Genomic DNA, 27,391 nt, shown 5'->3' with positions numbered 1-27,391 from the left:
TTGCTCATATTTTGCTGCTGCAGCTTATATACCGGTGCGGGTTATAGTCCGGAAAATATGGTAAATCTAAAGCGTTGACCGGTCTGTGGTGATAAAAAGGTTGGGGACCCCAGCACCACAGTACTATTGCATCACTTTTTTATTACTCTTGCCACGATAAATGGAAACATGGATTTGCCATTCTAACTGTAGCTCTTTACACCCGTTTCACATCCAGTCCAAGGTTGGCTTACGCCTAAAAACACTACAAATCATTTCATCTGCATTGTATTGTAAACCTAGATAAAAAAAAAAGATACAGATATACAAGATAAAAAAAAGTTTGATATACTGAATATATATTTTAATAATAAATGGACTTTCACTTAGTATAGGGCTTTTCTACCTTGGTTACTCAAAGCGTCATTTACCTACAGATGACGCAGCATCAGGAGCGATTGGGGGTTCAGTGCCTTGCTCAAGGACACTTCGACATGGTCTTGATGGTCGGGGGATCGAATCCGCAACCTCTCAGCTGGGAGACGACCCCACTACCACCGAGTCATGCCGCGCAACATAAGGATGAAGGAGCCACATGCAGCTCAGGAGCCGCAGGTTGCCGCCTCCTACATTACCCCATGCTCTTATGCGCAGAATTCAATGATGGCCACTACAATTATGCACACATAAAAAACAACTCGTGTTAAAAGGATACATTTACGTACGCCAAGCGATATTGCACTCAGCTCCCTTCTCAATCCTATATCCAAAATAAGAACACATTTCTTCTTTTGTCCGTTTGATCGCATTAGCATTTTCATTCATCCACCACTACAAAGATACGAGCTGTTAGTAAGTGTAAATAATCTTATGAATGCTGTCGAGTGGTGTGCTTGCATTGCACTAATTGTTCAATATGTTATTTTTGTATTTGACCATTTTATCAGAAATGCAACACTCTCCATGCCTGCTTCCCGCGCTCTTCAGCTGTGCTACCATAATAGGGTGGTAAACAAAAATGCTGCTTGTGTTAAGTGTCCGCACTTAACACTGAATAGATTTATGACAATGATGCATTTCTGATAAAATGGTCAAATACAAAAATAACATATTGAACAATTAGTGCAATGCAAGCACACCACTCGACAGCATTCATAAGATTGTTTACACTTACTAACAGCTCGTATATTTGTAGTGGTGGAAGAATGAAAATGCTAATGCCATTGAACGGACAAAAGAAGAAATGTGTTGTTTTTTTTTTTTGATGTAGCATTGAGAAGGGAGCTGAGTGCAATATCGCTTGGCGTAGGCTACGTAAATGTATCCTTTTAACACGTTAATTTAACAGTTGTTTTGCATGTATGCATACTTGTAGTGGTCCTCAATGAAAATGTGTTTTCTGCACAACAGTGAATATTTCTTTGGGAACATCTTAAACACCTCAACAGTCCTTTCCTGTGATAAAACATGAACAACAGTGAAAATGTGTATTCGATGGCAAAATGACAGTTTGTGTACGTATATAACTACATTACAGCAGTACTCGATTGGCATACTATTAAGGGGAGGTCATGAGTGTCATCTATCCAATTATTTAAAAGAAAAAAAAAAAGCGTAGTTAGTTCGTAAGAATTCTTGTCACTGGCACGCAACTCAAGTAATTTACATGATGAAAATTCTCAGCCATGGCACTGAAAGAATTCAAATGCTGATTGAAAAGATGTCCCATTCCGTCCTTGAGTGACGAAAAAAAAAAAAAAACATGAGACAGGGAAAATGTTTTTGTGCTCGATAAATGTATCATATCGTCAAGCTGAGATCTGAAAGAGGGTGAATGATAAGTGATGAGCGAGCGCTCAAGTTGTCAGGTTGTGCAGTGGAAGTTGTGTGTTGTTTGTGAGCTGAACCGGTGTGGCTGTGTGGTTATGGATCCATTGTAGGTAGTTGGAGACGCGCGTGTAGATGCCATAGTGGCCTGGGCGGGCACAGCCTTTCCCCCAGCTGACTACGCCCAACAAGAATGTAGTCGTCTTGTATTGCGTCACCAGAGGCCCGCCGCTGTCACCTTTACACGAGTCCTCCCGGCCCGTCAGGTACCCGGCGCAAAACATGTTATCGGTGAGTTGCACGCCACTCTCCTGGATGCACTGTTGCGTACGGATGCGAGGCACCCTGAGGCGGCGCAGCAGATGTGAAGTGGGGCCATTCTCAGCTCTCCGGCCCCAGCCGCTCACCGTGTGAATGCTGATGGCCCACAGATCGCGCTCAGCCAAGGACTTTGTGGGCAGGCAGACCGGCACGGCGTATGCCGTGTAAACCACAGGCGAAGCCAGTCGCAGCAAGGCGATGTCATTGTCAGCCGTCTGCTTTTCATAACGCTCATGCATGAGGATTTGTGCTACTCGGATGACCTGCTCTGTGCCCTCCTCCACCTCGGTGTTGTGCTCACCTGACAAATACAAAGCAAATAGAGAGCTTCATAAACAACACGTGACACAATGAAATCTCACCAGTGGTGGGAAGAAACCAAGTACAAATTGTACTCAAGACCTATTTGAGTACTATGCCGTCCACACTCCGAAGCGTCTGATTTTTCGCCGGCTAGTCGGCTGGATAACCACGTTTGAAACAACCAGACTTTCTTTCCTTTTGGTCTGCTTTATTTGAACAATGGTCGACCATTACCCTCTTGAGGTCGCTGTAAAACTAAAAAAATAAAACACGTAATCAGCTAACGGTACATAGTACCTCTGGAGCAAACAAGTTGCACAACGAAATAAATACCGTATTTTCCGCACTATAAGGTGAACCTAAAAGCCTTAATTTTTTTAAAAGGCTGATGGTGCGCCTTATATATGGATCAATATTGAGATTGGACTGATAAAGTAAGCTTTACCTGTTTCTTTTGTGTGTTTACAGTTGAACAAGGTAGGTATTGACATTGAGTTATTCTGCTATTGAGAGTTTAGAGTTATTATTTGAGTTATTATTGTTATTACTTTGAGTATTACTATATTGGGATTGAAAAAAGTTTTAAAATATGTCTTTAATTGAGGGTGCGCCTTATATATGGAAACAGTTTTAATATATGTCATTAATTGAGGGTACTCTATTTCCAATGTGTCATAATTTTGACATATCGTGTACTTACAGACAATTCTCGTCAAAGGCAAAACAAAAAAGATCAACTATCCACTTCTGGAGGGCAGAATAAGTACAGTTATATATATATATATATATATATATATATATATATATATATATATATATATATATATATATATATATATATATATATATATATATATATATATATATATATAGATAGATAGATAGATAGATAGATAGATAGATAGATAGATAGATAGTGTATTTCTGTTCTGGATGTTTCTGTTGTACTTTATATTATTTTTTGTCCCTTCCCATTCTGTTCAATTCTTGATTAAATCATCCTTTTGAGCCTCAACCCTATCAACCCCAGCAGTTATTGGTTCCGCCTTTCCCACACTCCTCACGCAATATGCCTCACGACCATGACAATAGGAACTAGTTTGGCGCAAGAAGTTGTTCTACGTTCCTTTATGTACAAAAATTGTAAAAATACGATAATAGCAAAAGTAACAACACTGTATGTATATTTATATATTTATGAAATTGAAATAGGAATATTTATTATGTCATAATTAGAGCATTATGACTTTGGAAGACTTTTGCATTGTGGGAGTCCAGGCTAAGCCAATCATTAAAGTCATGGAAAGGCTTGCAAATGTCATAAGTTGGCCGCTAATACCAGCCGGTGGTTTTGTGGTGTCAACACAAAAATTTTAATTGCGGCCCATTCGCGAGTTGCCATTGAAAGACTTAATACAAAAATCTGGGAAAATGCGTGAAAAAAAAAACAAAAAACATTGGGTTTTCAATGTGTCCAAAATTGACAATATTTCCCATTTTGAATGGCGGTAAATAAGCCCAACATTGACACTTATAGGTTGTACCTCTCGACCTCTCGTTTGCAAGCATTTAGAAAAATGGCAGCGTGGCAAATTGAAAGTCGTCATGTATTGACAATTTATGCAATATTTTAGCCTCTTAGTGTTTTTTTGTATGCTTTTCCTTTTGATGTCACGCATCAAAAATATAAAAAATCCCAAGTTGTGTTAAAATTTACCCCAGGGTTATAACTTGAGTACACGGGTATGGTACCTTGATAGATATGGAGTAAGACTGCTGTCAAAGAGACGAATGCGCATTTAACAATTTGTATTGATACGACTTTAAATTGTGTTGAGTTGAATTGTTATTGTATGAGTACGACTCTGTGTTGAGTACGACTTTAATTGAATCCCTCCCTTGGATTAGTAGAGCTGATCATTCAAATTCGTGGATCTTACCCTTTGCATTTGCAGTCGCCATTAGTCAAGCAGAGAATGGCGCTTTTCAGGCTTATCAGGCTTCAATGTTAATGCGAATGTATGCGCATGTGTAGTGACGTACAAATTAAGCTTTATGGGACATTTGGGGCCACTTTCTTGGAAAATGGCGCCATTTTGGGATGCTTCTATAACAGCAACTGACTGCTAGCAGAAACAAGCACTGCACTTGATCTGGAAACAGCCTTTCCTTTGAATTGCACATACGAACGCAGAAGTGGAATCCTTTCACGAAATAAAGATTTATTCATTAAAAATAATAATGTTGATATCAATTATTGTTTACTTATTGTTGCTGTTACGTGACAGGTTATATCTTAAAAAATATCATGACTGACCAATTTATAATTTATATTAATGATTTTCAAACAATATATGGATTTGGAGTCACTGGTCATTGGCTTGCGAGCTACTGTCAGTCCAATTTCATAAAATAATTTATGAATACGTTGGACATTTATGTTGCAAACTATCAGCAGTTGATGATGCTAAACCTGAGGAGTGATCCAAAGTTGTTACAAAAGGTTGTAACATCATTGGATAATTCTATAGCTCATCTGTAGTAGCTGTACAGGCTAATGCCCTGTGGCTCCAAACAAGGTAATGGCGAGAAAACGTCAACGACAATTGAGAGCTTGACTGACTGAGATTGTGGGGACCTAAAAACCAAAACAAAAACCAAAAAAAACGGGAGGATACATATGGATGAGTGTAAACAAGAAAGCATAAATTAGGATCTAAGCTATTTTGAAATTTCCCTTGCCTTACTTTAGGGAGCTTTTGTTCCATTCAAGCAGGATTGGTGATGAATGTGTTGTCTTTTTCCAACCTAAGACCAACCACCTTCTGGCATTCAAAAATTCTCTGTCAAATCTGACCAAAAAAAACACATTTGGACAGCCGCACCTTTCTGTTGCTATCATTAGTAGTTAATTTGGCTGCAATTTAGTCTCATTGCCAGGACAATAAAGTTAAAGAGTAAAGCTATTGAATTGTATGGATTTATCTAGGCATTTGTGACAGTTTATAAAACTGAGTATTGTGCATAACTAATGTCAAAATCAGTAACAGTTGAATCAGTACTTAAACTTTTATCAGATTGCTTTAGTGGTCATCTGACTGAAAGGTCAACATTTTAACCACTTAATAGCCCTGCCCTGAAATAAACCCAAGACATATTCAGTGTCTTTTACCTGCAACCACCTTTAGAAACTGGACATCAGTATCTTCCAGGCAGTGAGATGCTGTGAGGATCCACATGGGTTTAATGATTACTCCGCCGCAGAAACCTTTGCCTTTATAAAGCAGCAACACCTGTAAGAAGCACCCCCCCCCCCAAAAAAAATAAAATCAAAAATAAATAAATAAACTGACACATTCAAGTGCATGACAGCTGCAAAAAGGACATGCTTCTGTGCAGGGGACTCTGAGGCTGAGATGTCTTTTCCAAGCAGCATACAGTACCTGCCAAGGGCATTCGCCTTTGGGACACTCAATTCCACCCACAATCCGAGCACGAGGGTCAAGCTGATTGGCTTTATTTGGATCCTGAAGAACTGGGGTCATGCCGCATGTTATTGCATCTGAAGCAGGGAAAATCATTTGTAATTTATAGAAAGTTTCCCTTTGGATCCCACGTTCAGATGAAGAAGAAAAACACATTCTCTAATCAGACAATTAGTAGTGAAAGCAATATAGGGCATGATGCGCGCCCAAGCAGCAAGAGCACAAACCCTATGGAGAGATAACAGAAGTTGGAAGGGAAGTTTAAAGTGAAGAGACTCTCACGAACGTTTAACCGTTTAAAAGTGCATTGAATAACCTTATGGAATGAATGCGCTATACGAATAAAGCTGCGTTGCCTAGTCTTGAATCCCACTCGCCTTCTAGTCCAACCTGCACTTGTAAACAGTGAGTGGTGAACTTGCATGCAGGCGAACACCCAGCTAGTTGCAAAATTGTGACGTCGACGCCTGCATATTCACTTTAAAAAAAATCTTTCTTTCAGCACCGATTGATCACTCTGGCAGGATGAGTAAAATTAAGTTTGTGGTTTGCAGGAATCACGTTGATGGGAAGGTGAGAGAAAAGTGTTTTCATACGTGTGCATGTATGAGTGTGTGCATGTACTGCTTGCGTGTGTCTGTGGGTGGGGGTCACAGAAAAGGTTTCTGTGTTGATTGAGAGGTCGCACGCAATTTAATTTAGGTGGTTAAGTGTTTTTGTATTATCAGAATCTGGCTTTTATAAATAATGAAATTGGAAGGCCTACTGAACGTAAGATTTGTTTCATGAACTTATATTTTCCTAATACATTTAATTAACTTTTGCATGTTTGTTTGATTTAAAATCTCAAATACCCCCTGGAGTTCTTTCAAGTAGCCCAGGGGCATCCGTAGCCTACCCCCATTTGAGAACAATTGATGTAAAGGTTATGATGTCTACAGTTGATTCAATGAAGAGTGCACCGGTTCGAGAACACCGAAAGGTATTCCATTTGATTCGTTTAATAATTGCGGTCTTTTGGGATATACTGTAGCTACACACAATCATAAAATATGTGAAACACGGATGTTGCTCGACTTATTAGTGGTAAAATGAACTCGAACTGGGTCGCGAGGAAAAGGAAAAACAACTGCTTTGAGCACACTTGAGGCGAAGCGTTTACTGATCGCTCACACGATCAATTTAACGTGCAACAAATACAGTACATAACCTACGTTTATGAACTCAAGAAAATATGAAGAGTTTACAAAAGATGAGACTTATCCTGTTTTGCTATAGTTTTTACATTGTTACCAAAGAGTTGGTACGTCTTATACATGATAACATAGAAAATTCCAGAATTTGACCCCAGAATTATGGCTTTCTCTACACATATTCGGGGTTCTTGCAAACGGCCAGTAAATGTCTCCGTTTTGCCCTATTTGCTATCCATGGCCGGCTTTTTTTTTTTTTTTTTTAAATCAATGCCGAATGTTTCAAAACCTGCAGCCAAAGTAGAAATTTGCCCAAGCCTCCGCTTTTGTGGTTGTGTGTAACCAGTTTAAACGGAGAACTGCGTCATCGCTTTACTCGTATTTTCCTGTCAAGGACTCAGATACCGGGTGACGTCAGAGGCGGAGGTTCTTTCTGATTGGATACGTCAGAGTCCGAAGTTCTTTCTGATTGGACAGGATTTGCGACATTACCGCCGCCTACCTGCATCCTTGTACACGGTTAAGAAACTGCACTATGTGGTTTCATATAGACGTGACTTTTTTGAATAAATAACAATGATGAGGGGGACACTATGTGGATTTAAATAAGTCGGTTACATGTAGACAAGGCCTAAGGGGGCCTCTTATATTTGGGGAATTACAGTAAGTTTAGGCCAACCATTTACAATGAATTAATTTAGACTTGTTGTAAGTATTATTATTATGATTATGATTAAGATTAAGATTAAGATTATGATTATGATTATTATTATGATTATGATTATGATTATGATTATGATTATTATTATTATTATTATTATTATTATTATTATTATTAGGAGGCCCTAATTACTGGATTGCCACCAGTTGTGGTACCATTGCTACGCCAGGAGGGAAGTGGGAAACTTTTCCCCTCCCGCTACACAATGAATTAATTTAGACTTGTTGTTGTTATTATTATTAATATTATTAATGATAATAATATTATTATTACTACTATCAAAGTAGGGGGAAAAACATTTGATGAATATCTTGCAGCATGGGCCCAAATGAGCAAGTATTTTGTGAAGATCCTGCATGTGTGATCTTGTCTGATTTTTTTTGTGGGCGTTTTTAATGCCTTCACATGGAACTCCATCCATCCATCCATTTGCAAGAGCCGCTTATCCCCACAGGGGTCACAGGCTTGCTGCCGCCTATCTCAGCTGACTTTGGGCAACAGGCGGGGGACACCCTGAATTGGTTGCCAGCCAATCGCAGGCAGGGCACACAGATACGAACAACCATTCATGGACATGGTCATTTAAGGACAATTCAGTATGTCCAATTCACCTGCCTAGCATGTTTTTTGGAGTGTGGGAGGAAGCCGGAGTGCCCGGAGAGAACCCACGCGGGTGCGGGGAGAACATGCAAACTCCACACAGGAAGGCCAGAGCCAGGTGGATTCGAACCGGGACCCTTGAACAGCGAGGCAGACGTGCTGCGCCACCGAGCCGCCCCACATGGAACTCAACTTTAACAAATACTTTTAAACTCACCTTTGGCCGTGCAGCTTCGGCCATCAGTATTCAGCAAGTATCCATCTGCGCAGGAGCAGTTGAGTCTTTCTCCCATCTCGTCTGCATTACAGAAGTGCTCGCACCCACCGTTTTCTAGCAGACATGAGTCTGGGCCAGCATTGTCATCTGCAGAAAACAACAAGATTCTGAGTTACCTGGATCAAAGACACGTGTGAGGTAGCCTTACCGAGCTCACAGTTGAGGCCACTGAACGGAGGGGGACACAAGCAGTTGTAAGACTCCGGCAGGACCGAGCAGCTTCCCCCATTCAAGCAGGGACTCGATTCACAGCTGTCTGGAACTGCAGGATGTCACTTTTTAAAGTCACACATGCCAGTTCATTTTCATAGGCAGGTTTGTGAAGGCTTTCACACACATCTTAAAAGTAACATACGGAGTGCCAGGGTATGAATTAAATATATATTTACTACGTTGCTCAATTCCGTGTGCACGGTCGTATAATTTACGCATGCTCCGTCAACATGTTCCACTGCCCTTTTGCCGTTGTCGCCCCTGTGAGGTTGGTTTCTGTTTAGAATTGTGTTACTTTGGATACCGTTTTGCCATCCCTGAGTGGAAATAAATCCTCCTTTTCTAAGCAACTCATCAACTCCCGGCTTCCCTGCATTTTTGGGTCCACCTTCCAGCACCGCTCACCACCATGCTACACAATCGTGATGTACAATCTGCTACACAATCTGCTACTGTCCTTCCATCTTTACTTAAGTATTAGTTAACGTACTGTGTTCAGCGTGAGGTGTTCCAAACACTTTTCATTAACCGGGAGGGAAACCGGTCTGTTTCCTGTCTTATTTTGTTGTCCTTGTGCTTAGGCAGTGTACTCCTGCCGCGACGAGGAGGCGGAGTCACCGGCCACGCGCACCTGTGCCTCAGTGTCATCTGGGGCTTTTTAAGGCATGCCGGTGCAGGAGAGCGACTGTCGGGTTAATTCCTTTCCCACGCTTCATGCTGCCTAGAAATATCTCCTGCCTTCCTGATTCGCGTTCACCTCCCCAGCGACTCTCTTGCTTTGTACTTTGCTCATTTTTGGATCTTCTAGTTGTTTAATTTATTTGTTACTTTGTTCTGGTCGCTCTCCTGACGGCTCCCTCGTCGCTTCCCTGTTCCGGTTGAACTCAATTGGCCAGCCACTTCTGCCTCTCCTTTTGTTGGTACGCTGTATTCTTTGTTGTACTTTGCCTTTTTGGCTTCCCTTTGTTTTCACGCTTGGGGTGCACCTTTTGTTAGTAAACTTTACTCTTGCCCTCGACTCGTGTGTCCGGTTGAGGTCCTTTACTCGTCCTGGTTTCGATGTTATTCTTGACAGGTTCGCTGAATTTGTACTTCTTAGGGAGCGGAACAGCCAACAACCGTTTTATTCCACATACTGCAAAGGCCTACACTCGTCGCCCAGCTCGGTGCGCACCGTTTATTAAACTGATCAAACGGTTTAACTAAACTGAGCAAACAGATTACTAAACCGTGTGCATGGATTACTAAATTGAGCAAATGGATTAGTAAACCGTGCGCACAGATTGGGGAAGATATTTCCTTTTTCATACCCTGGCACGAGAGGGGCTCTGTTGTAACAATCTCATCCAACTGAGCATTTTTTGGTTTTGAAAAGTTTACCTTACAGATGATTAAGTTTTCAAGGGGTTTCACGTTAAAATGCAGTCATCTGCATGTCATAGTAAAAGTTGGCCATGTCACTACACTCATAAATACCAACTATTGAACAAATACTGTACTGTATATAGTTTACTGTCGGCATAAATGTGTGATTAGAATTTGACGTACAATGAGTTATTTGACTGCTCTGGGCACAGCGGCATGGTAGTAAGTGTACACTTGTTTCACATCATCAAATAAACATTAAGTGGTGGATTTTTTTCTTCCCCAAATTCACCCAAAACACAGCAGGGTCGGAGGAAGAAAGCCCGGGGCAAAATGTTTACTTGCTGTTGTTAGAGGCTACTACAGCAGAGATGAGTGCGGCAGCAGCAATCAGTGGGTTGAATATGGACAATACGTACCCGAGATGGACCTATGCCCATTACTTTCAGTTCCTCAGAGATAAAGACAAGAATAGAATAGTTAGGTGCACTATGTGCCCAACATCTAAAGAGCTGTCCACTTTGCCAAATAGCACCGGTAATTTGACAAAGCATTTTAAACGGTGCCATAGTAACATGGAGGACTGAGAGTGGGAATGAAACAAAGCAGGCAAAATGAGGGACGCCACTTAGATCTCAAGAGGAAAGGAGTCTCGTGGTGGAGTATGCCATATGTAGAAGCTATGCTCCCGCTTTCTACAATGGATTTGCCAGCATTTCGTAACCTTGTCAGCTAGATCACTGTCGCAACTGGCAATAATGACAAGGTAAGCTAACGCGAATATTCACTGTACAATCGCTATGAATAGTAGTTCTGGTCAATAAGTATCAAGATGACGAATTCAAAAACTCATGTTAAACGTATGTACGTGAGACACGATAGCGATGATGTAGGATAGCTTCTAACGTTTGCTTTGCCAAAACCATCTATTTTTGTAACGTCGGTCTCTAACTTTAGCCGACTGAACTTGAATTTGAATAACATTGAAATTGTGGAATGCACTAACTGTTTCTGCCCAAATCATAAACAATGCATCACTATGCTGTGAAGCTAAGTAATAAAGGAATGAAAATACAAAAAAAGTTTTTGTGTCTTGTCTTGAAAGGTTTACAACACATTACAGATGAAATGATTTGTTCTGTTTTTAGACTTTAGGCAAACTTCCACTGAATGTGTAACGAGCTACATTTAGAATGGCAAATCCATATTTGCAGTTGTGTTGGAGAGAGTAACGTACTGCATGTCAAAATGAACTCTGGTGTGATGCCTTACAATTTAAACACAGTAATATTGTAATGTAACTAATTCCTTTGAAATGACAGTAATAAGTAACAAATAATGCATTACAGTACAGTTTTGAAGTAACTTGCCCAACACTGGTTTTTGGTATTCCAAATTCAGACAGAAATGTTCACATACTGTAGTTTCTTCACTTTTTCTAACATTAAATGTTTATCTCGCTTACTGCTGTATGTCCTCCAGAACTCGTCCTAAGGAAACACAAAGAGGTGGATATTTGAATCAACAATATGTTGGAGACGATGTCTAATTTGGTTAAAAAACAAAACCAAAAAAAAAAAAAACAGGACATGCGAACCGTGGCCTCTTGATGTTCAAACACCTCACGTGCTTCCTCATATGAGCACTTCTCCTCCAGACATTCCCTCTTCAGATCACCCTTCTGCAACTCCTCCAGCCAACCCGAGTTGAACCTCCTTGTGCGCACCAAGACACTGCGGGCCTCATCTGGATCCAGGAAAACTGAAACGCAAACACACACTACAGGCTTCAAAACTTGAAATGTGCGCCTCTTTGGGAGCTGCATCCTGCATCTCATGACATGACAAGATTACACTGCTCCTGCACTTTTCCTTCTCTCACCTGATGCCAGTGATGGCGAGCTTAAGACGATGAGCAAGCTTACAAAGACGCTGAAAAGCGCTGTTGCCGCCATGGGAATTCTGTTTTTTCTCGATGAGGTTGAAGTCCATTCACCCCAACGCAGGTTAAATGCTGATGAACCTGACGAAAAGACTCCGCCTCCGTGTAGCCGTTTGGAGTACCTTCTGCATGCCCTCTACAAGTGAGCATTTAACACCACTTTGATACATTTGATCAAAATTCTAGGAAAGGAAATGTTGATTTTGACCAGCTGTATGCGTGTTTCGCCATTCGTAGGAGTAGGACTCTCAGGGTACATGACTTCTGTTCTTTGCATGAATCTTTCCTGTGGATTTGCGAATCCCTCTGTTTGATTCGCGCACCTGATTCTTTGCGTTCGTGGATCTGGATACACAATTTAAGATGTAACATCAAGCTACCAGGCAAAGTCAGTTGATTTGCGAGTCATTCGCATGGCACATGTATAAAGCAGAACAAATGGCCAAAAAGAACGCGAAATGAACACCAAACAGAAGCTTTCAATAGGTTATCAGACTCATTCTTAAGAATAATGTATGTGCATTTTTAGCAATGCTTAAATCATGCTTTTGTGGGCCTTTTGTGCCCAGTTAGGGCCAATTTATTGAAAAATTGTGTCATTTTGGGAAGCTTCAGTAACAGCTAGTGACCTCTGCTGGGAGAAACAAGAATTGCAGTTGATTTGGAAAAACCCTTTCTTGACTCGTACACACAAACGCCGAAGAAGAATTCTAATACAAAAAATAAATAAATAAAGATGTTAAAATAATTTATAGTTTACTTATCCCTTGTGGTTACGTGGCAGTTAATGTCTTAAAAACGTTGTGAGGGACCAATTTATCATTTACATTAATGATTTTCAAACAATACTGTATATGGATTTAGAGTCACAGGTCATTGGCTTGCAAGCTCTGGTCATAAGCCTGTTTGTCCACTTTCATTAAGTAATTTATGAATAAATTCGAAATTCACGTTGCAAACAATCAGCTGTTGATATATGGGGTAAGATCGCTGTCAAAAAGATGTTTGCGTGCGTGACTAATGGCGCTACAGATGACTTGCACACCAACTTTTTTTTTACTGCAGTAATTTCAATGTAAAGTACAAAATGTATAAAACAACTACTCTGAAGAACAGACAAACATTAATGACTAGCTGTTGCGACGTTTCATGCTTTGCTTATCTGCTAAGCTCGCTCGTCAAAGTTTGATGGGTGGGCCCTAACACCTTGATTGGTTACCCTGCTCTTCAAGCCAAAACAATTCCTTCAATTTGCGTTGAATAAAATCGTTTTCTACAGGCCCTGCCTCCACATTTTCAGCAAGGTCTAAAATCCCTCTACCAAACTGTCGTGATGCAAAAACAGATGACTCGCAGACCGGCTGACTTTGCTTGATAGTTTGGCGTGACGTCATCCAGATCCGCGAATCCAAAGAAGAGATTGAAGCAAAGATAATGGTCATATCGTGCAAATATGAGTTGTATACAAATCTTGCACCCGCAAGTTTTCAATTTGTAAACCCAATTGACAGTCGTACTCATACGAAAACAATTCAAACTCAACACAATTTAGAGTCTTGCGAATTGTTATACACGCATACGTCTTTTAGACAAGCATCTTTCTCCACAGCAATCCGCCATAATTTTTATACAACAAGCCTGGACCGCACTCACACGCCGGCCGGAAAGGCGTGGAACTGCACGCCCCCTCCCGGTTAGTCGCGCCCCCAAAACTGTGACGTCACCATTGCAGTGGTTCGTTTGTCTCCTCTGGGGGGCGCCCAAGGCTAAGGATCCTTAGGTCGTCGGCCATGCTTTACGTCAGCGTTTGTGTAACTGACGTCCATTGCCAAGGGTGTTAAGAGTACAATCTATAACGCGCGACGTCACGGACCAACCCGAATACCGCCTCTACAGACCGAGTAGATGACACCCAAGTCAATTTGTACGCGACAAGCTCGCATGTTCGTCACTTTTCCCTTGGAGCGTGTGCATCGGTAAAGGAGCTCAAAGAAGGTAATCGATACACTTGACAGACAGGCCCCTTCAATGATTATTTGTATGAATCTTTGTCGAACAATTATGTGACGTTATGAGATCGTTGTTTTCTGGCTTCCCTCCATAGGAGTCATGGTGTTCGTGCAGAGCTATTGTGAAGCCCAATTTCCAATCTCCCACACGTGGGTAGATGAAGGAATCGCTCCCTGCTTTTACTTCACTTTGGCCCCCGCTGTACTGCTCACCATTTCTTTCTTCCTCGGCACCATACACTTCATCTTCTACCAAAAGTATGGCACGCCAATGGAGCCCAAGTTCATCCCCCGCTCCCGTCTCTACACACTTCAGCAGATCGTTTCCAGCCTCGTTTTGGTTCAGTTTCTGGGTGGGATGCTGTGGCGAGCCACCCAAGGGGACCAGGTCCCAGGCTATGTGTTGCTTTACGGCTGCTTCTCTGCCCTGGCCTGGGTTTGGGCGATCGCCCTGCTCCGTGTAGAGAGGCGAAGGGCCCTGGTCATGGATCGAACACGGGGCCACAGCTCAGCGCTGCTGCTCTTCTGGGCAACGGCGTTTGCAATTGAGAACCTGGCATTCGTCTCCTGGTTCAGCCCTCACTGGTGGTGGGGCCTAGAAGGCAATCAGCAACTGGTGAGAAACACAAATATTGCATACACTAAAACAACCGGATGCTTAACCCCAGGATGTCTGAGGATTTTACACGAGCCTACCCTTATTATCACCCAATTTGGGCTGACTTTGAAAGGGTCGTGACATCGTCAAACGTAAACATATATTTACTTTTACTTTTTTTTATACACACACACACACACACACACACACACACACACACACACACACACCTGTATGGTGGACCTATGCTGCCTTTATGTCCAAAAATTGTAAAAATTTGATCATGGCAAACTACGCTGTATATTTATTTATTTATGAAATTGAAGTTGGCCACTAGTGCTACCCCGCAATTTTGGGGTGTCAATACAAAAATTTCGATTGCACCCCTGTTCACGAGTTGCTGTTGCAGAAAGGATTCGTTGTCAAAAGGATTAATGCAAAAATCGAGCAAAATGCATGATAAAAATTGGGTTTTCAATACAGAATTTCCTAAATTTACAATATTTCCAATTTTGATTGGCAGTAAACTAGCCCTATGCGGGCTAAACTTGACACCTGTAGAGTGTGCATCTTGACCTCCCATTTGCAAGCATGCGTGGCATATTGAAAGTCGTCATGTTTTGACAATCTATGCAATAGTTTGGCCTCTGAGTGTTTTTTTTATGCTATTCCTTTGATATTTAAATTCAAGAGTTTTATTGTCATATGCATAGTAATACTACACAATGAAATTCTTATTCTGTTCACTTCCCCGAGCAGACTACGTTCCCTAATTGAGCAAATAATAAAGTAGGCAATAAAACAAACAAAAAAAATTCCTCCAGGGGTTACATTGAACAATGTTTACTATTGCAGTTCTAGTTTGCAGCGCTGTAAAATTCCACTTTTACCATACGTAGCAGTTTTTTTTTTGTGGTTTTTTTTTTTTTTTGGCCCTTAGTTGTTAGTGGTTAGTAAACTGAAGGTAAGAGAATGATTAGAAACAACTGTCAGTATTATAATGCCGCATGCTTGACCACACTGTATACAACCACAATAATTAATATGCTTGTCAGTTAAAACTGAACATAATCTTTGCTAAGGTGGCTGCTTTGGTACAGTTCTCTTGAATCGCATATTCAATTGTGGCTGATACGTCCGTCTCATATTAAGTTTTTACAATGCAAGGCTCTACTTTCAGCCTCCCAATTGATGTGTAATCAAGTTATTTTAGATCGGTGTGAGTCAAATTATACAACGTTGTTGTTTACAATCGACGTGTCATTCCCATGGAAATGTTGTTAGTCTTGTTTCTGATCTAACTAGTTTGCCGCCCTGACCTGTGGCAATATACTAAGTACATAAACTCAAGGGCTTTGAGAATCAGGCTCTGCTCCCCCCTTTTTTTTTTTTCGCTGAGTCACTGTGTCTGCCAAAAACTGTCACTAAGAGGCCACATCTTGCCCCTCCCACTCTTAACACTTAAAGCAACATGCGTCATGCGGCCAGGAATGGGTCCTGCAGTTTTACTTTACTGTTTTTTATTGTAACTGTCCTCGAATTCTCTTAGGTGCAGTTTGGCTTGTGGCTGATGCGCTATGCAGGTATCGGACTGCTATTTTTTGTTGGTCTTAAGGCCCCAGGGTTGCCTAAGAGACCCTACAGGCTTCTCATAAATGAAGACGAGCGAGATGTAGAGCAGAGCGGACAGGTAAGAATTTCGGAGATAAAAAATATTAATTGGTACGTGTTTTTGATTGTGGATGCTTGTTTGTCTTTTGTGTGCCCTGCGATTGGCTAACAACCAGTTCAGGGTGTAACCTGCTCACTGCCAAAATACAGCTGGGATAGGCACCAGCAAGCCTGTGGTCATTGTGAGGATAAGTGGTCAAGAAAATGGATGGACAGCAAAAGTCAAGTCCAAGTTTATTTATAAAGCACATTTAACAACAACCTCAAAGGATTGACCAAAGTGCTGTACATTTATCAAAATATAAATTATAAAGCACAAATATAGCTGTTAAAAAGCAGCAACAAAGTCAATATAAAACCGATTTAGAATACAATAGGATAAAACAGAAGGAGCCAAGAAGAGAAAAACATTCTCTTGTACTGTATATCAGTCCATTTTTGTAATTTTGACCAGCTTCTTATCACCATCTCAGAGCCTCTTAGGCCAAGCAGATGAAAATCAATCAACTTGGAAGGGCTTCACTAAGAAGGCCAGGCTGCTGTTACCTTACATGTGGCCTCGGGGCAGTGTCTGGCTCCAGCTACTTGTCCTCTTCTGTTTGGGGTTGCTTGGAGTTGAGAGGGTAATAAATGTCTTTGTTCCCCTTTACTACAAAAATATAGGTAAGTATACCAACAGGGGTATCTTATCTTTGACTTGCGTGTCATGTTTTTAATCACATTGTTTCCCTCTTTTTTGCCCTTTTAGTCACTGAACTAACTGATGGCAGCAGCTGGAACGCTCTGACCAGAACTGTGTGTATTTATGTCCTGCTAAAGTTCACGCAGGGCGGGGGGGCAGGTATGACAGACCTTTTCACACACTGGATAATCAGTTATCTTCAGGGTCTCGTTTAAAAATTCCTCACGCACCTGTGCGCAATTTTTCTTGTATAAATCACACAACTCCTATTTAAATGCACAAAGCAATATTCCAACAAGCCCTGCATTGACGCTCACATAACCATTTAAATATTGCTAATAAATTATATAAATGCATCAAAAATCGCAACAAATACATATTAAAATTACAGTAGAGCATGATAATAATGGAATTCAAAATACATTCCCGTAAAGAATAATTTAAAAAAGAAATGGATCATAACAATTGTAGCAGTTGACAATATAAATTCAGTTCTTTTGTTTGCATTGAGATGGTGCTGGTGTTTTTTATTTTACACAACCAGTGATCTAGACATCATTTACAAGATCACGGGAGCAATGATATTTATTTTTAGATCATTTTGAGCATGCAAGTTTACTTTTTTTTTTTTTTTCGGTCATGCGAAGTGCATTCTGTGTAATGTCATTAAGACCACTAGCTAAAGTGCTAACGACGTGCTACCGATGCTAACGTCAGACACGACAGCCCAAAATGATGTTTTATTTGTGTTTTTATGTGAATATGTACATTGTTAGCCGTAGCCAATGTTTTAATTTATGTTTGTTAGTTCTACGGTGTGAGCTGTTGGTGGGAAGTGTGGATGAAGCGTGTAAAGATGAAAAGTGCAGAATCACAGTAAAAATCGGTGCAAAAAACTAGTGTCTCATTAGTGGACAAGCTCAGCTGGGATATTAATAAATTATAAAAATGTATCGCAGGTTTGTCATGACGAATTACATTACAGTCTTGGTTGAGGGAGCGCTGGTGTCTTGTGTCTCATTATTATAGGTCAACAATGTAATTTTGTATCCTGAATTTCTTTCGTAACTGGAGAAAATGTTTTCCCGCAGAGATGTTTCGTAACTTGAATTTTTTATAACGAGGCTTTCCTAAGCATAGGTTCCACACTGCATTTGTGGAATATGAATTAAGCAACAACAACAAAAAAACACCTGCCAATGTTGACATCCACTGTCAACAAAAAATGACTGATATCAGAGTTTACCAGTCACTGCAAACCGATTGCTGCTTAATTTATAGCCACCCCCTCCCAACAAGTGGTTGATTTGACACCATGCTCTCTGATGCAGGCGCCTCAGGTTTTGTCAGCAACCTGCGCTCCTTCCTGTGGATCCGAGTGCAACAGTTCACTAACAGGGTTGTTCAGGTACGCCTGTTTGCCCATCTGCACGCCCTGTCACTACGCTGGCACCTGGGCCGCAAAACTGGTGACGTGTTGAGAAGCATCGACCGTGGCACCTCATCCATCAATAGTTTGCTCAGGTGGGTTGGCTGCACCAATCTAATCAACCAAAATGTATATCTTGGTTAGTTTCACCCACTTATGTCTTGTACTTGTTAATATACTGTAGTTCACTTTTCACAGTTACAGCTCTATGTCAATTTCACAAGTGACTTACAGGAACTGATCCAGCGGGGGAATCTGTTGTCAATATATAGGAATCACAAAACTATTACAATGATTCCCCAAATATAAGATGTTCTTTTTTTTGCCAAAAAGAAGGCCAAAAGGATGTGTGTTTCTAAAAAAGAAAACAAACAGCTCAGATTTTTAAATTACTCTTTTTCTTCGACACCATTCGAGAAAGATTAATCCGTCAGCCACATAAGGGGAGATATGGCACACAATTTTATCGCTATTTTCATAGCTATTCTTCCCTACAATAGGAAGAGTTAGGAGTCCATCTTGTTCACACACTGGAATGGAAAGTATCGTGTAAAAGTTATCATGTCTCCAGCTGATTCAGTTAAGCGTGGAAAGATTAGCCGCCGAGTGCTCCGGTGAGAGGACGCGGAAAGGTATGCCTTTTGGCTCGTTTATTATCGGTTTCAGTGCCGAGCGTTATCGAAAAAGGCAACCGGCTGATCACACCTTTTGTCGCAATCGAGAGCAACGCTCCCATGAAATGGTCACACTTAATTACTACAGTGCTCAATAAGCGTAAAATTAAGAGGAGCGCTGGCCACGAGTGTCATCACTCTTCATAAAAGAAAAAAACGTAGTCACTGGCAGACAAGTACCTTACATGATGATCATTCTTGTCGCTGGCAGAGTTGATTGCGTTCTTTTGGCGTATACACACAATCACAAACTTGCCGAAACACTGCTGCACAACTTTGGGCAATAATGGCAAAATGAACTCAAGCTGCGTCGCGAGGAAAAGGAAAAACAACTGCTCCGAACGCATTCAACGTTACACTACTGCGGTGGTCACTGACTGAAAGGTCACAATGTGGGAAATCTGAAACACACTTAACGACTAACGGATATGAACGCAAGAAAATATGAAGCGATTAAGATGATGAGATTTATTCTGGTTTGCTATGAATTGTAATTGTTGCCAAAGTGTAAATACCAGAAGTTGACCCCAAAATGAAGGGTGCGTATTATACACAGATGCAGCTTATAATTGGTGAATTATAATATTCCACACAAATGCTTTCTGTTTTCAGTGCCATGCTGCAAAAATAATGATTTTCAAACTTCTGAGTGGCTTTTTAATGGCTTCGCGCTTCATTTTGCCCAATATTGTTTAATTTAAATGTATGAATTGAATTTATCGTTTTATTGTAAATCAAAAGATTCTGATTGTACCTAAGTACATTCTACATAAGGCATAGAGTTTAGGTGCTTGTTTTTTTTATGCTAGAGAAGGGAAAATTGATTACAAGTATTGTTTTTTCTCCACAGCTATATCGTGTTCAGCATCATCCCAACAATTGCCGACATAGTCATAGCCATTATTTTCTTCATCACCAATTTCAACGCGTGGTTCGGCCTGATTGTCTTTGTGTGCATGACCCTGTACCTCAGTAAGTAACGTCAGCTGGTACTTCAAAGCAGAGGTAAGATCGGGCCTAAAAAATCCAGCCCGACTCGACCCAGGCCCGCGGTAGTAAAGCCCGACCAATTACCGGGTAACTTGATCTGCAGGCCCAAGCCCAAAGCAAACCCGAAATTTCTTATTTTATTTGCGTGGACTCGGGAGGAGGAGGTGATTTATGATAACAAATTAAAGCCTGTTGTAACGAAATCTAAGTTTAACAAGACTGTATAAACATTTACATCTTTTATATTTCTGTCTGCAGAGGTCACATTAACCGACAATTTTCCATCATTGATGGATCTTTTTAAGGGCTGACGGGGAAAATTTTAATTACGCGGAGAAATACTGCAGCCCGCTAGGCTTGAAGTAGAATAATGCAAATTAAGTAAATGGGAAAAGATATATTAAGATTATTAAGAGGGCGGCGGTCACGGGCGCAGAGCACGCGCTGGCTCTGCGGCTCGTATAGTAGTTAAACAGCAATTACCTTACAGAGCCTTCTCTGTTTTATCCAGATTATTTATTTTATAACAAGTATTCCTTAGTTTAGTATCCACATTCCACACATCGTTTTAGTATACATTTTTATAAACATATATTTATTTTTTTAAAAAGTCAGCGAGATAGAAACCCGGCCCGATCCGATCCGATCCGAACGTAATGAATGACATTTTGGGACGGGTCAGGTCGGGCTTGGGCTTAAAATCTTACCTCTACTTCAAAGATTGTCTTTTTTTTTTTTTTTTTTTGTCAGCTGTCGCTCCCATTAAAAAAGGTTCTTATTTGTCCACCAGCTTTGACCATCATTATTACAGAGTGGAGGACCAAGTACAGACGGGACATGAATCAGCAGGACAATATTGCTAAGACTAAGGCTGTTGACTCTTTACTGAACTTTGAGACAGTGAAATACTACAATGCAGAGAGCTATGAAGTCAGCCGCTTTGAGGACGCCATCTTGAAATACCAGGTCTGTGATGAGCTCAAATTTGATTAATTAAATCCTGTCTAATTTTCATTCATTAAATACTGTAATTCAATTCTTCCTGTAATCATGTTTGTGGTGGAAAAACAAAAACAAAATAATCAAATCAGTCAATGAAAAAAAAATTCAAAACAAGGTGGTTTTATTGAGAAATTACTGAATATAATTTTGATGGTATCAGTTAAGTTTATTCAAACTTTATTCAACCGAGTAATATGCTTACACAATTTTAATGTAAAGACACACAGTGAAGACTTTGCTTCCAAATACTGTACCATCAATGCATCAGGATGTTTCCAGTCCGTTCTTACCAAACTAATCTTAACTTTCGATCGGTGCTCATTCATTATGAGTCCTTTGTGATTGTGTTGAAAGTTGGCACTGCTGGCAGATTTGTTCACCTGCTGTCTTAGAGTGCCACCCTATCCATAAGAACCAAGGCAGATATCCTTTATACAAAACGCAAAATGCTCCCGTGTGTCTGAGTTGTATGGAGCTATCAAGTTATCTGTTATGAGGCTCAGCTCATACAGGTGTCAAAAAAGCAAGATAATATACTCTAATAATTTTAATATGTTTTAAATCATTTCAATGGTAGTTGGTTATTCAAATTTATGTATTTCATTTTGGCACTCTTGTTCCTTCATAGCCTAATGTAGCAGAGGTGTGTGTCTGTATATATATATATATATATATATATATATATATATATATATATATAATATATATATATATATATATATATATATATATATATATATATAGATATATATAGATATATATGTGTATGTATGTATGTATGTATTTATATATTCACTGTAGTTTGGCTTAAAATTGAATTACACTCAGTTCACGTCAGTTGTAAACTTAAAGTTGGAGAGAAAGAGCTTTTTCAGTGTACACGCTAATGTAAACAATGGAGTCAATGTATCTAATGATGGTATCTTCCCTCTGCAGTCATCAGAGTGGAAGACACAGGCCTCCTTGGCCCTCCTCAACCAAACCCAGAACCTGATCATCGGTGCGGGTCTGTTGGCCGGCTCCCTGCTCTGTGCCTATTTTGTGACAGAAAGAAGATTATTGGTGCTGATATGAATTCTTTTTTTCATTGAAAATTTGTCACAGCAAATCATTTTTGACTTGATCCATGTGTTTTTCCTAGGTTGGTGATTTTGTTCTCTTTGGGACCTATATCATCCAGCTGTATACCCCTCTCAACTGGTTTGGTACCTATTATAGGTGAGAACAGGCAACTCTTTATGCGCTGTAGTTCGAGAATGACTTGCTTTTTTTCTCTTCAGTGAAGTTTTTATCTTTGTTTCAGAATGATCCAAAATTCATTCATTGACATGGAAAGCATGATAAAGCTGTTTGAGGAGGAAGAGGAGGTACATTTGAATCTCACAGGTTCTCCCAACTCCTGCCATGCCCACGTCAACAATTCTTCATTACATACAGGTGAAAGATGCTGTAAATGCTGTGACGTTTCGCTACAAGCTGGGAAAAATCGAGTTTGAGAATGTTTACTTCAGTTACACGAACGGGTGAGTCCCCCTTTTGCTTTTTCGTCGGAATTTACGATGGTGAGCAGTTCCACTCAGTGTTTGTTTCCATTTTTCAGTAAGGAGGTTCTCAAAGATGTCTCCTTTACAGTACTACCTGGACAGACCGTGGCCCTGGTATGTCAAAACCCTTGCCAAAGTGATCTCCGTGAAAATTGGGATTTATTTATTTATTTATTTGTACAAAAATCACCAAACTTCCACAGGTAGGGCAGTCAGGATCAGGGAAGAGCACAATCATCCGACTCCTCTTTCGCTTCTATGATATCCAGGGGGGTTGCATTACCATTGATGATCAAGACATATCCAAAGTAAGCACTTGGTTAAGTGTGTGTTTTTTGGCAGGTTCAAAATCAAGGAAAGCAAACGACACTTTCTCACTGTGTTCAGGTGACGCAAACATCTCTGCGAGCGCACATCGGGGTGGTCCCCCAGGACACGGTGCTCTTCAACGCCACCATCCTGGAGAACATTCGCTATGGGCGCATCTCGGCAAGCGACCAGGAGGTGGAGGAGGCTGCCATTGCTGGTGATATCCATGACAGGATTGTGGCATTCCCTGAAGGTGATTTATGGATTGAGTATTGTCAGTTTTGATTAAGGCGCTCTTTCAATGAATGGCCTATTTTAAAACTGTATTCATATATAAGGCGCACCGCATTATAAGACCTGCATAATAGAAACCACAGTGGCGACTGGGGTTGCATAATGCATCCGCTATATGGAGCTGCGCTGACTTTTCAAGTCAGAAATGAAGAATAAAGATGATTTGCAGAACGCTCTATCTGAAGAATGGGGAAAACAATACCTCTTGATAAGGTTTAAATCCGGGGTGTCAAACTCATTTTAGCTTCTGGGCAGCATGGATGAAAATCTGTTTCCAAGTGCGCCGGACCAATAAAATCATAGTTTATATTTACCGTATATAACTTTAAAACAACTTCAAATGTATTCTTTTTTTAATACGCTCCAAAATAGTACAAGCACATAATCACTATAAATCACAAAACATTAACATTACTATACTGTAAATCAAAAAACATTTCAAGTTCTTCATATATGAAAAAAATTCAGCTCATTTTTATACTTGACATTACAAAATCATCTCACGGGCCAGATTAAACGTGTTTGCAGGCCAGAAAGGGCTCACGGTCTCTATGTTTGACACCGTAGGTTTAGATCAATGCCAAGAAGAATCAAGTTAAAACAAATAGTTATATTTCAATGAAGTGTTAAACTTTTTTTTTTTTTTTTTATCAAATTGCAAACAAAAGACTTAAAATATATTGTTTTGTCAATTTAAAAACAGTTTCTGGACTTAATTTTATAAAATCTCGCTTTCTTTTATCACACTTTCTTTTACAAAAACTCACGTTTTTTTCACCTTGTCGACATATAAATTGCTTCAAAATTGGCGCGTATATAGCATATCAAAATTTCAAACAGGGTGTGTAAAAAAATACATTTATAACTGAATTGCAGAGGTAAAAATATTTACATGGCGATTTTTTTTTTTTGTCCCCCAAAAATGAAAACTCGCAGTTTATGCACCAGATTTTAAGGCACACTGTCAGCTTTTGTGGAAATTGAAGGCTTTTAGATGCGCCTTATCGTGTGTAAAATATTGTATTCATTTGTGTTGATGAAAGTGCAATATAATGTAATATTTGTCTATCGCAGGTTATGATACTCAAGTGGGAGAAAGAGGCCTAAAGTTGAGTGGAGGAGAAAAACAGAGGGTAGCAATTGCTCGTACCATCCTCAAGGCACCGCAAATTATCCTGTTGGATGAGGTGACGAGGCGAAGGAAACGTGGCTAACAGTTTCTGTTTTGTCACTCAACTTAAACAACTCCTAAGTCTTGAGTATTTCTTTTTTGACCGCACAGGCCACATCAGCACTCGATACCCAAACGGAACGCAACATCCAGGCCTCGCTAGCCAAAGTCTGTGCTAATCGTACGACAGTGGTTGTTGCTCACAGGTAAAAGATACCTTCACAGGTATTTGGGTTTTTTTTGGTTTTGTTTTGTTTTTTTGAAGCTAATAAGATGTGTTCTTAGGTTGTCCACAATCATTGGAGCAGACCAAATTCTCGTCATCAACGAGGGTCGAATCGCTGAGCGAGGACGGTATGCGCTGTTTTTCAATGATAGGAAACTTTCTCATTTGATGGCATAGTAATAGTGGCAATTTGTCTATTCAAGGCATGAAGAGCTATTACAAAAGCAAGGCTTGTATGCAGACATGTGGGCAAATCAACAGCAGGCTCAGGACTCCGACTCCTCGACAGACACTGACGCCAAAGACTGCAAGTCGGAGAAGCTCCAACCACCTTCCGCTCCCTCAGGCCATAATGACAATTGAATGTTCCATTGCTGTTTTGATGATCTGGAGTTTAGAGATTAGTTGAGCTTGGTCGAATGTATCTTACTTATTTATTTTATTTTTTATTGTTTTTAAATTTCTGAATGTGATCAAATATTTTTTTGTATTTCTGTTGTAATGTAACAAGCCCTACCAATCACACTACTTATGGTATATATGTTGGGGTGCAGTTCTCAAAATGTCATGTTTTTTTATGTTTTACATTTAATTCAGAGTTTTATACTTATTTGACCCCCGGGAGTCCGTTTTTCACTAGCCTGGACTTATTACTACCCAACTTGGGCTGACTTAAAAAGGGTCATAACATCGTCAAATAAATATAAGTATTTTCAATTTATATATATATATATATATATATATATATATATATATATATATATATATATATATAAAATGTGTGTGTGTGTATATCACCTCAGCAATTGTTATTATTTTTTTGTTGGCGTTAAGGCTCAGTAAAGCCTTCAAGGGAGACACTATTGCAAAAGTTCAATATGTAATGAAAAAAAAATCCTTGAAGTCGTGAATGTGCAACATGGAAAAAAAATCTGCGATGTGGTGAATCCGCGTAATGGAACAAAAAAAATCTGCGATGTGGCGAATCCGCGACAGTAGAACGGCGAAGTAGCAAGGGTTCACTGTGTGTGTGTGTGTGTGTACATATATATATATTTTTTTTTGGGGGGGGGGGGGGGGTGGGTAGACTTATGTGCCCTTTATTTACAAAAATTGTAAAAATGTGATAAAAGTAACAATGCCATATATATATATATATATATATATATATATATATATATATATATATATATATATATATATATATATATATATATATATATATATATATAAAATTGAAATAGGAATATTTATTATGTCATCATTAGAGTATTATGACTTTGGAAGACTTTTTCATTATGGGACTCCAGGCTAAGCCGGCTTGCAGGCTTGCAAATGTCATAAATTGGACCGCTAACAACGCCCAGTGGTTGTGTGGTGTCAACACAAAATGTCTATTGTGCCCCGTTTGCAAGTTGCCGTTGAAAGAATTAATGCAAAATCAAACATCAGGTTTTCAATATATACAAAATTGACAGTTTCATATTTTGAATAGCAGTAAATGAGCCTGACATTGGCTTGATTTGACACCTACAGTATAGGGCGTACTTCTCGACCTCCCATTTGCAAGCATTTAAAAGGGACGGCAGCGTGGCATATTGAAAGTCATGTTTTGACAAGCTATGCAATATTTTTGCCTCCTTGTGTTTTTTTGTATGCTTTTACTTTATCACAGATCAAAAAGCCCTAGTTTGGTCAAAATTTCCCCCAGGGGTTAAAGTGACACAGTAAATTCTACGGATGCCTGCTATATTCATGGGGAGTAATGACCAGGCCGGCCAAACTGAGTATTCAGCATAAAATTGATGTCTGTTTCAATTGCATTGGAGTTGGGGCGGAGGGGTTGAATAATGGGGCTGAATCATGAGTGTGCACAGCAAGGTAAATAAGTGATGTGGAATTTTTCATTTTTATGGAGGTAATAATAAAACGACTCGTTTTACTGAAGCCACATCTCTCAACGTGTGACTTAAAGTGAAAGTCTTAGTACCGTGTTGATGTGTTATTCATCAATGCACATGCTTCATTTCTATACAGCGATGCCTTTCCACTGGCTTGGTGCGTATGGAAAAGTGGCGAGATGCCACTAGAATTTGTAGAAAATTGCTTTTTTCGGTCTGATAGTTTTGCAATGTGTGTGTGTCTGGGAGAGAGAGGCTCGCTTGATTCCTTACGTGCTTTTGTTTTTGCAAATGGTAAATGGACTTTCACTTCTTTAGCGCTTTTCTACCTTGGGTACTGACCTACTGATGACGCAGCATCGGGAGCAACTGGGGGTTCAATGTCTTGCTCAAGGACCCTTCGTCATAGTTTTGATGGTCGGGGAATCGAATCCACAGCCCCTCAGCTGGGAGACGACCACCGAGGCATGCCGCCCACAGGTTTGCAGATAATTTTCCTTTGTATTTTTTCAATATGATATTTCGTCTAATGCTTTTTCGTAATGTTTTTCGTGGAATGTGACGCGTTTACATTTGTTTTTTTTTTTCAATATGATATTTCGTCTAATGCTTTTTCGTAATGTTTTTCGTGGAATGTGACGCGTTTATCAATCATTTGCAAGCTTG

General features: G+C 40.0%; 2 protein-coding genes across 3 annotated transcripts; one reads left to right on the top strand and one right to left on the bottom strand.

Moving 5' to 3' along the window:
• Positions 1-1,219: 1,219 nt before the first annotated feature.
• LOC148426959 (coagulation factor VII-like) lies at positions 1,220-12,294 on the bottom strand. Of its 2 annotated transcripts, XM_088409048.1 has the most exons (9): positions 12,166-12,294; positions 11,882-12,045; positions 11,750-11,774; positions 8,855-8,968; positions 8,755-8,793; positions 8,647-8,691; positions 5,874-5,992; positions 5,603-5,723; positions 1,220-2,428 (listed from the first exon to the last, which is right to left on the bottom strand). In XM_088409048.1, exons 1-9 carry the CDS (start codon positions 12,236-12,238, stop codon positions 1,836-1,838), a joined length of 1,293 nt encoding a protein of 430 aa, XP_088265174.1. In that variant the 5' UTR covers positions 12,239-12,294; the 3' UTR covers positions 1,220-1,835. The 2 variants fall into 2 exon arrangements, with proteins under 2 accessions (XP_088265174.1, XP_088265173.1); XM_088409047.1 differs by having other exon boundaries at positions 1,221-2,428; positions 8,647-8,793.
• Positions 12,295-14,006: 1,712 nt separating this feature from the next.
• Positions 14,007-25,882, top strand: abcb6a (ATP binding cassette subfamily B member 6 (LAN blood group) a). Its single transcript, XM_088408865.1, has 19 exons — positions 14,007-14,220; positions 14,330-14,850; positions 16,382-16,522; positions 16,977-17,166; positions 17,252-17,344; positions 18,517-18,709; positions 20,139-20,260; positions 21,069-21,244; positions 22,217-22,342; positions 22,422-22,498; positions 22,584-22,647; positions 22,718-22,803; positions 22,881-22,938; positions 23,028-23,132; positions 23,212-23,386; positions 24,502-24,614; positions 24,710-24,804; positions 24,884-24,952; positions 25,028-25,882. The coding sequence occupies exons 2-19, from the start codon at positions 14,335-14,337 to the stop codon at positions 25,185-25,187; spliced, it is 2,559 nt and encodes an 852-aa protein (XP_088264991.1). The 5' UTR covers positions 14,007-14,220; positions 14,330-14,334; the 3' UTR covers positions 25,188-25,882.
• Positions 25,883-27,391: the final 1,509 nt, after the last annotated feature.

The sequence above is a fragment of the Hippichthys cyanospilos genome, chromosome 2 (assembly GCF_059441005.1).
Source record: "Hippichthys cyanospilos isolate Australia breed blue-spotted pipefish chromosome 2, RoL_Hcya_1.0, whole genome shotgun sequence".
Taxonomy (NCBI): Eukaryota; Metazoa; Chordata; class Actinopteri; order Syngnathiformes; family Syngnathidae; genus Hippichthys; species Hippichthys cyanospilos.
The sequence above is the reverse complement of the archived record's forward strand: the minus strand, read 5'-3'. Positions and strand labels throughout refer to the sequence as shown.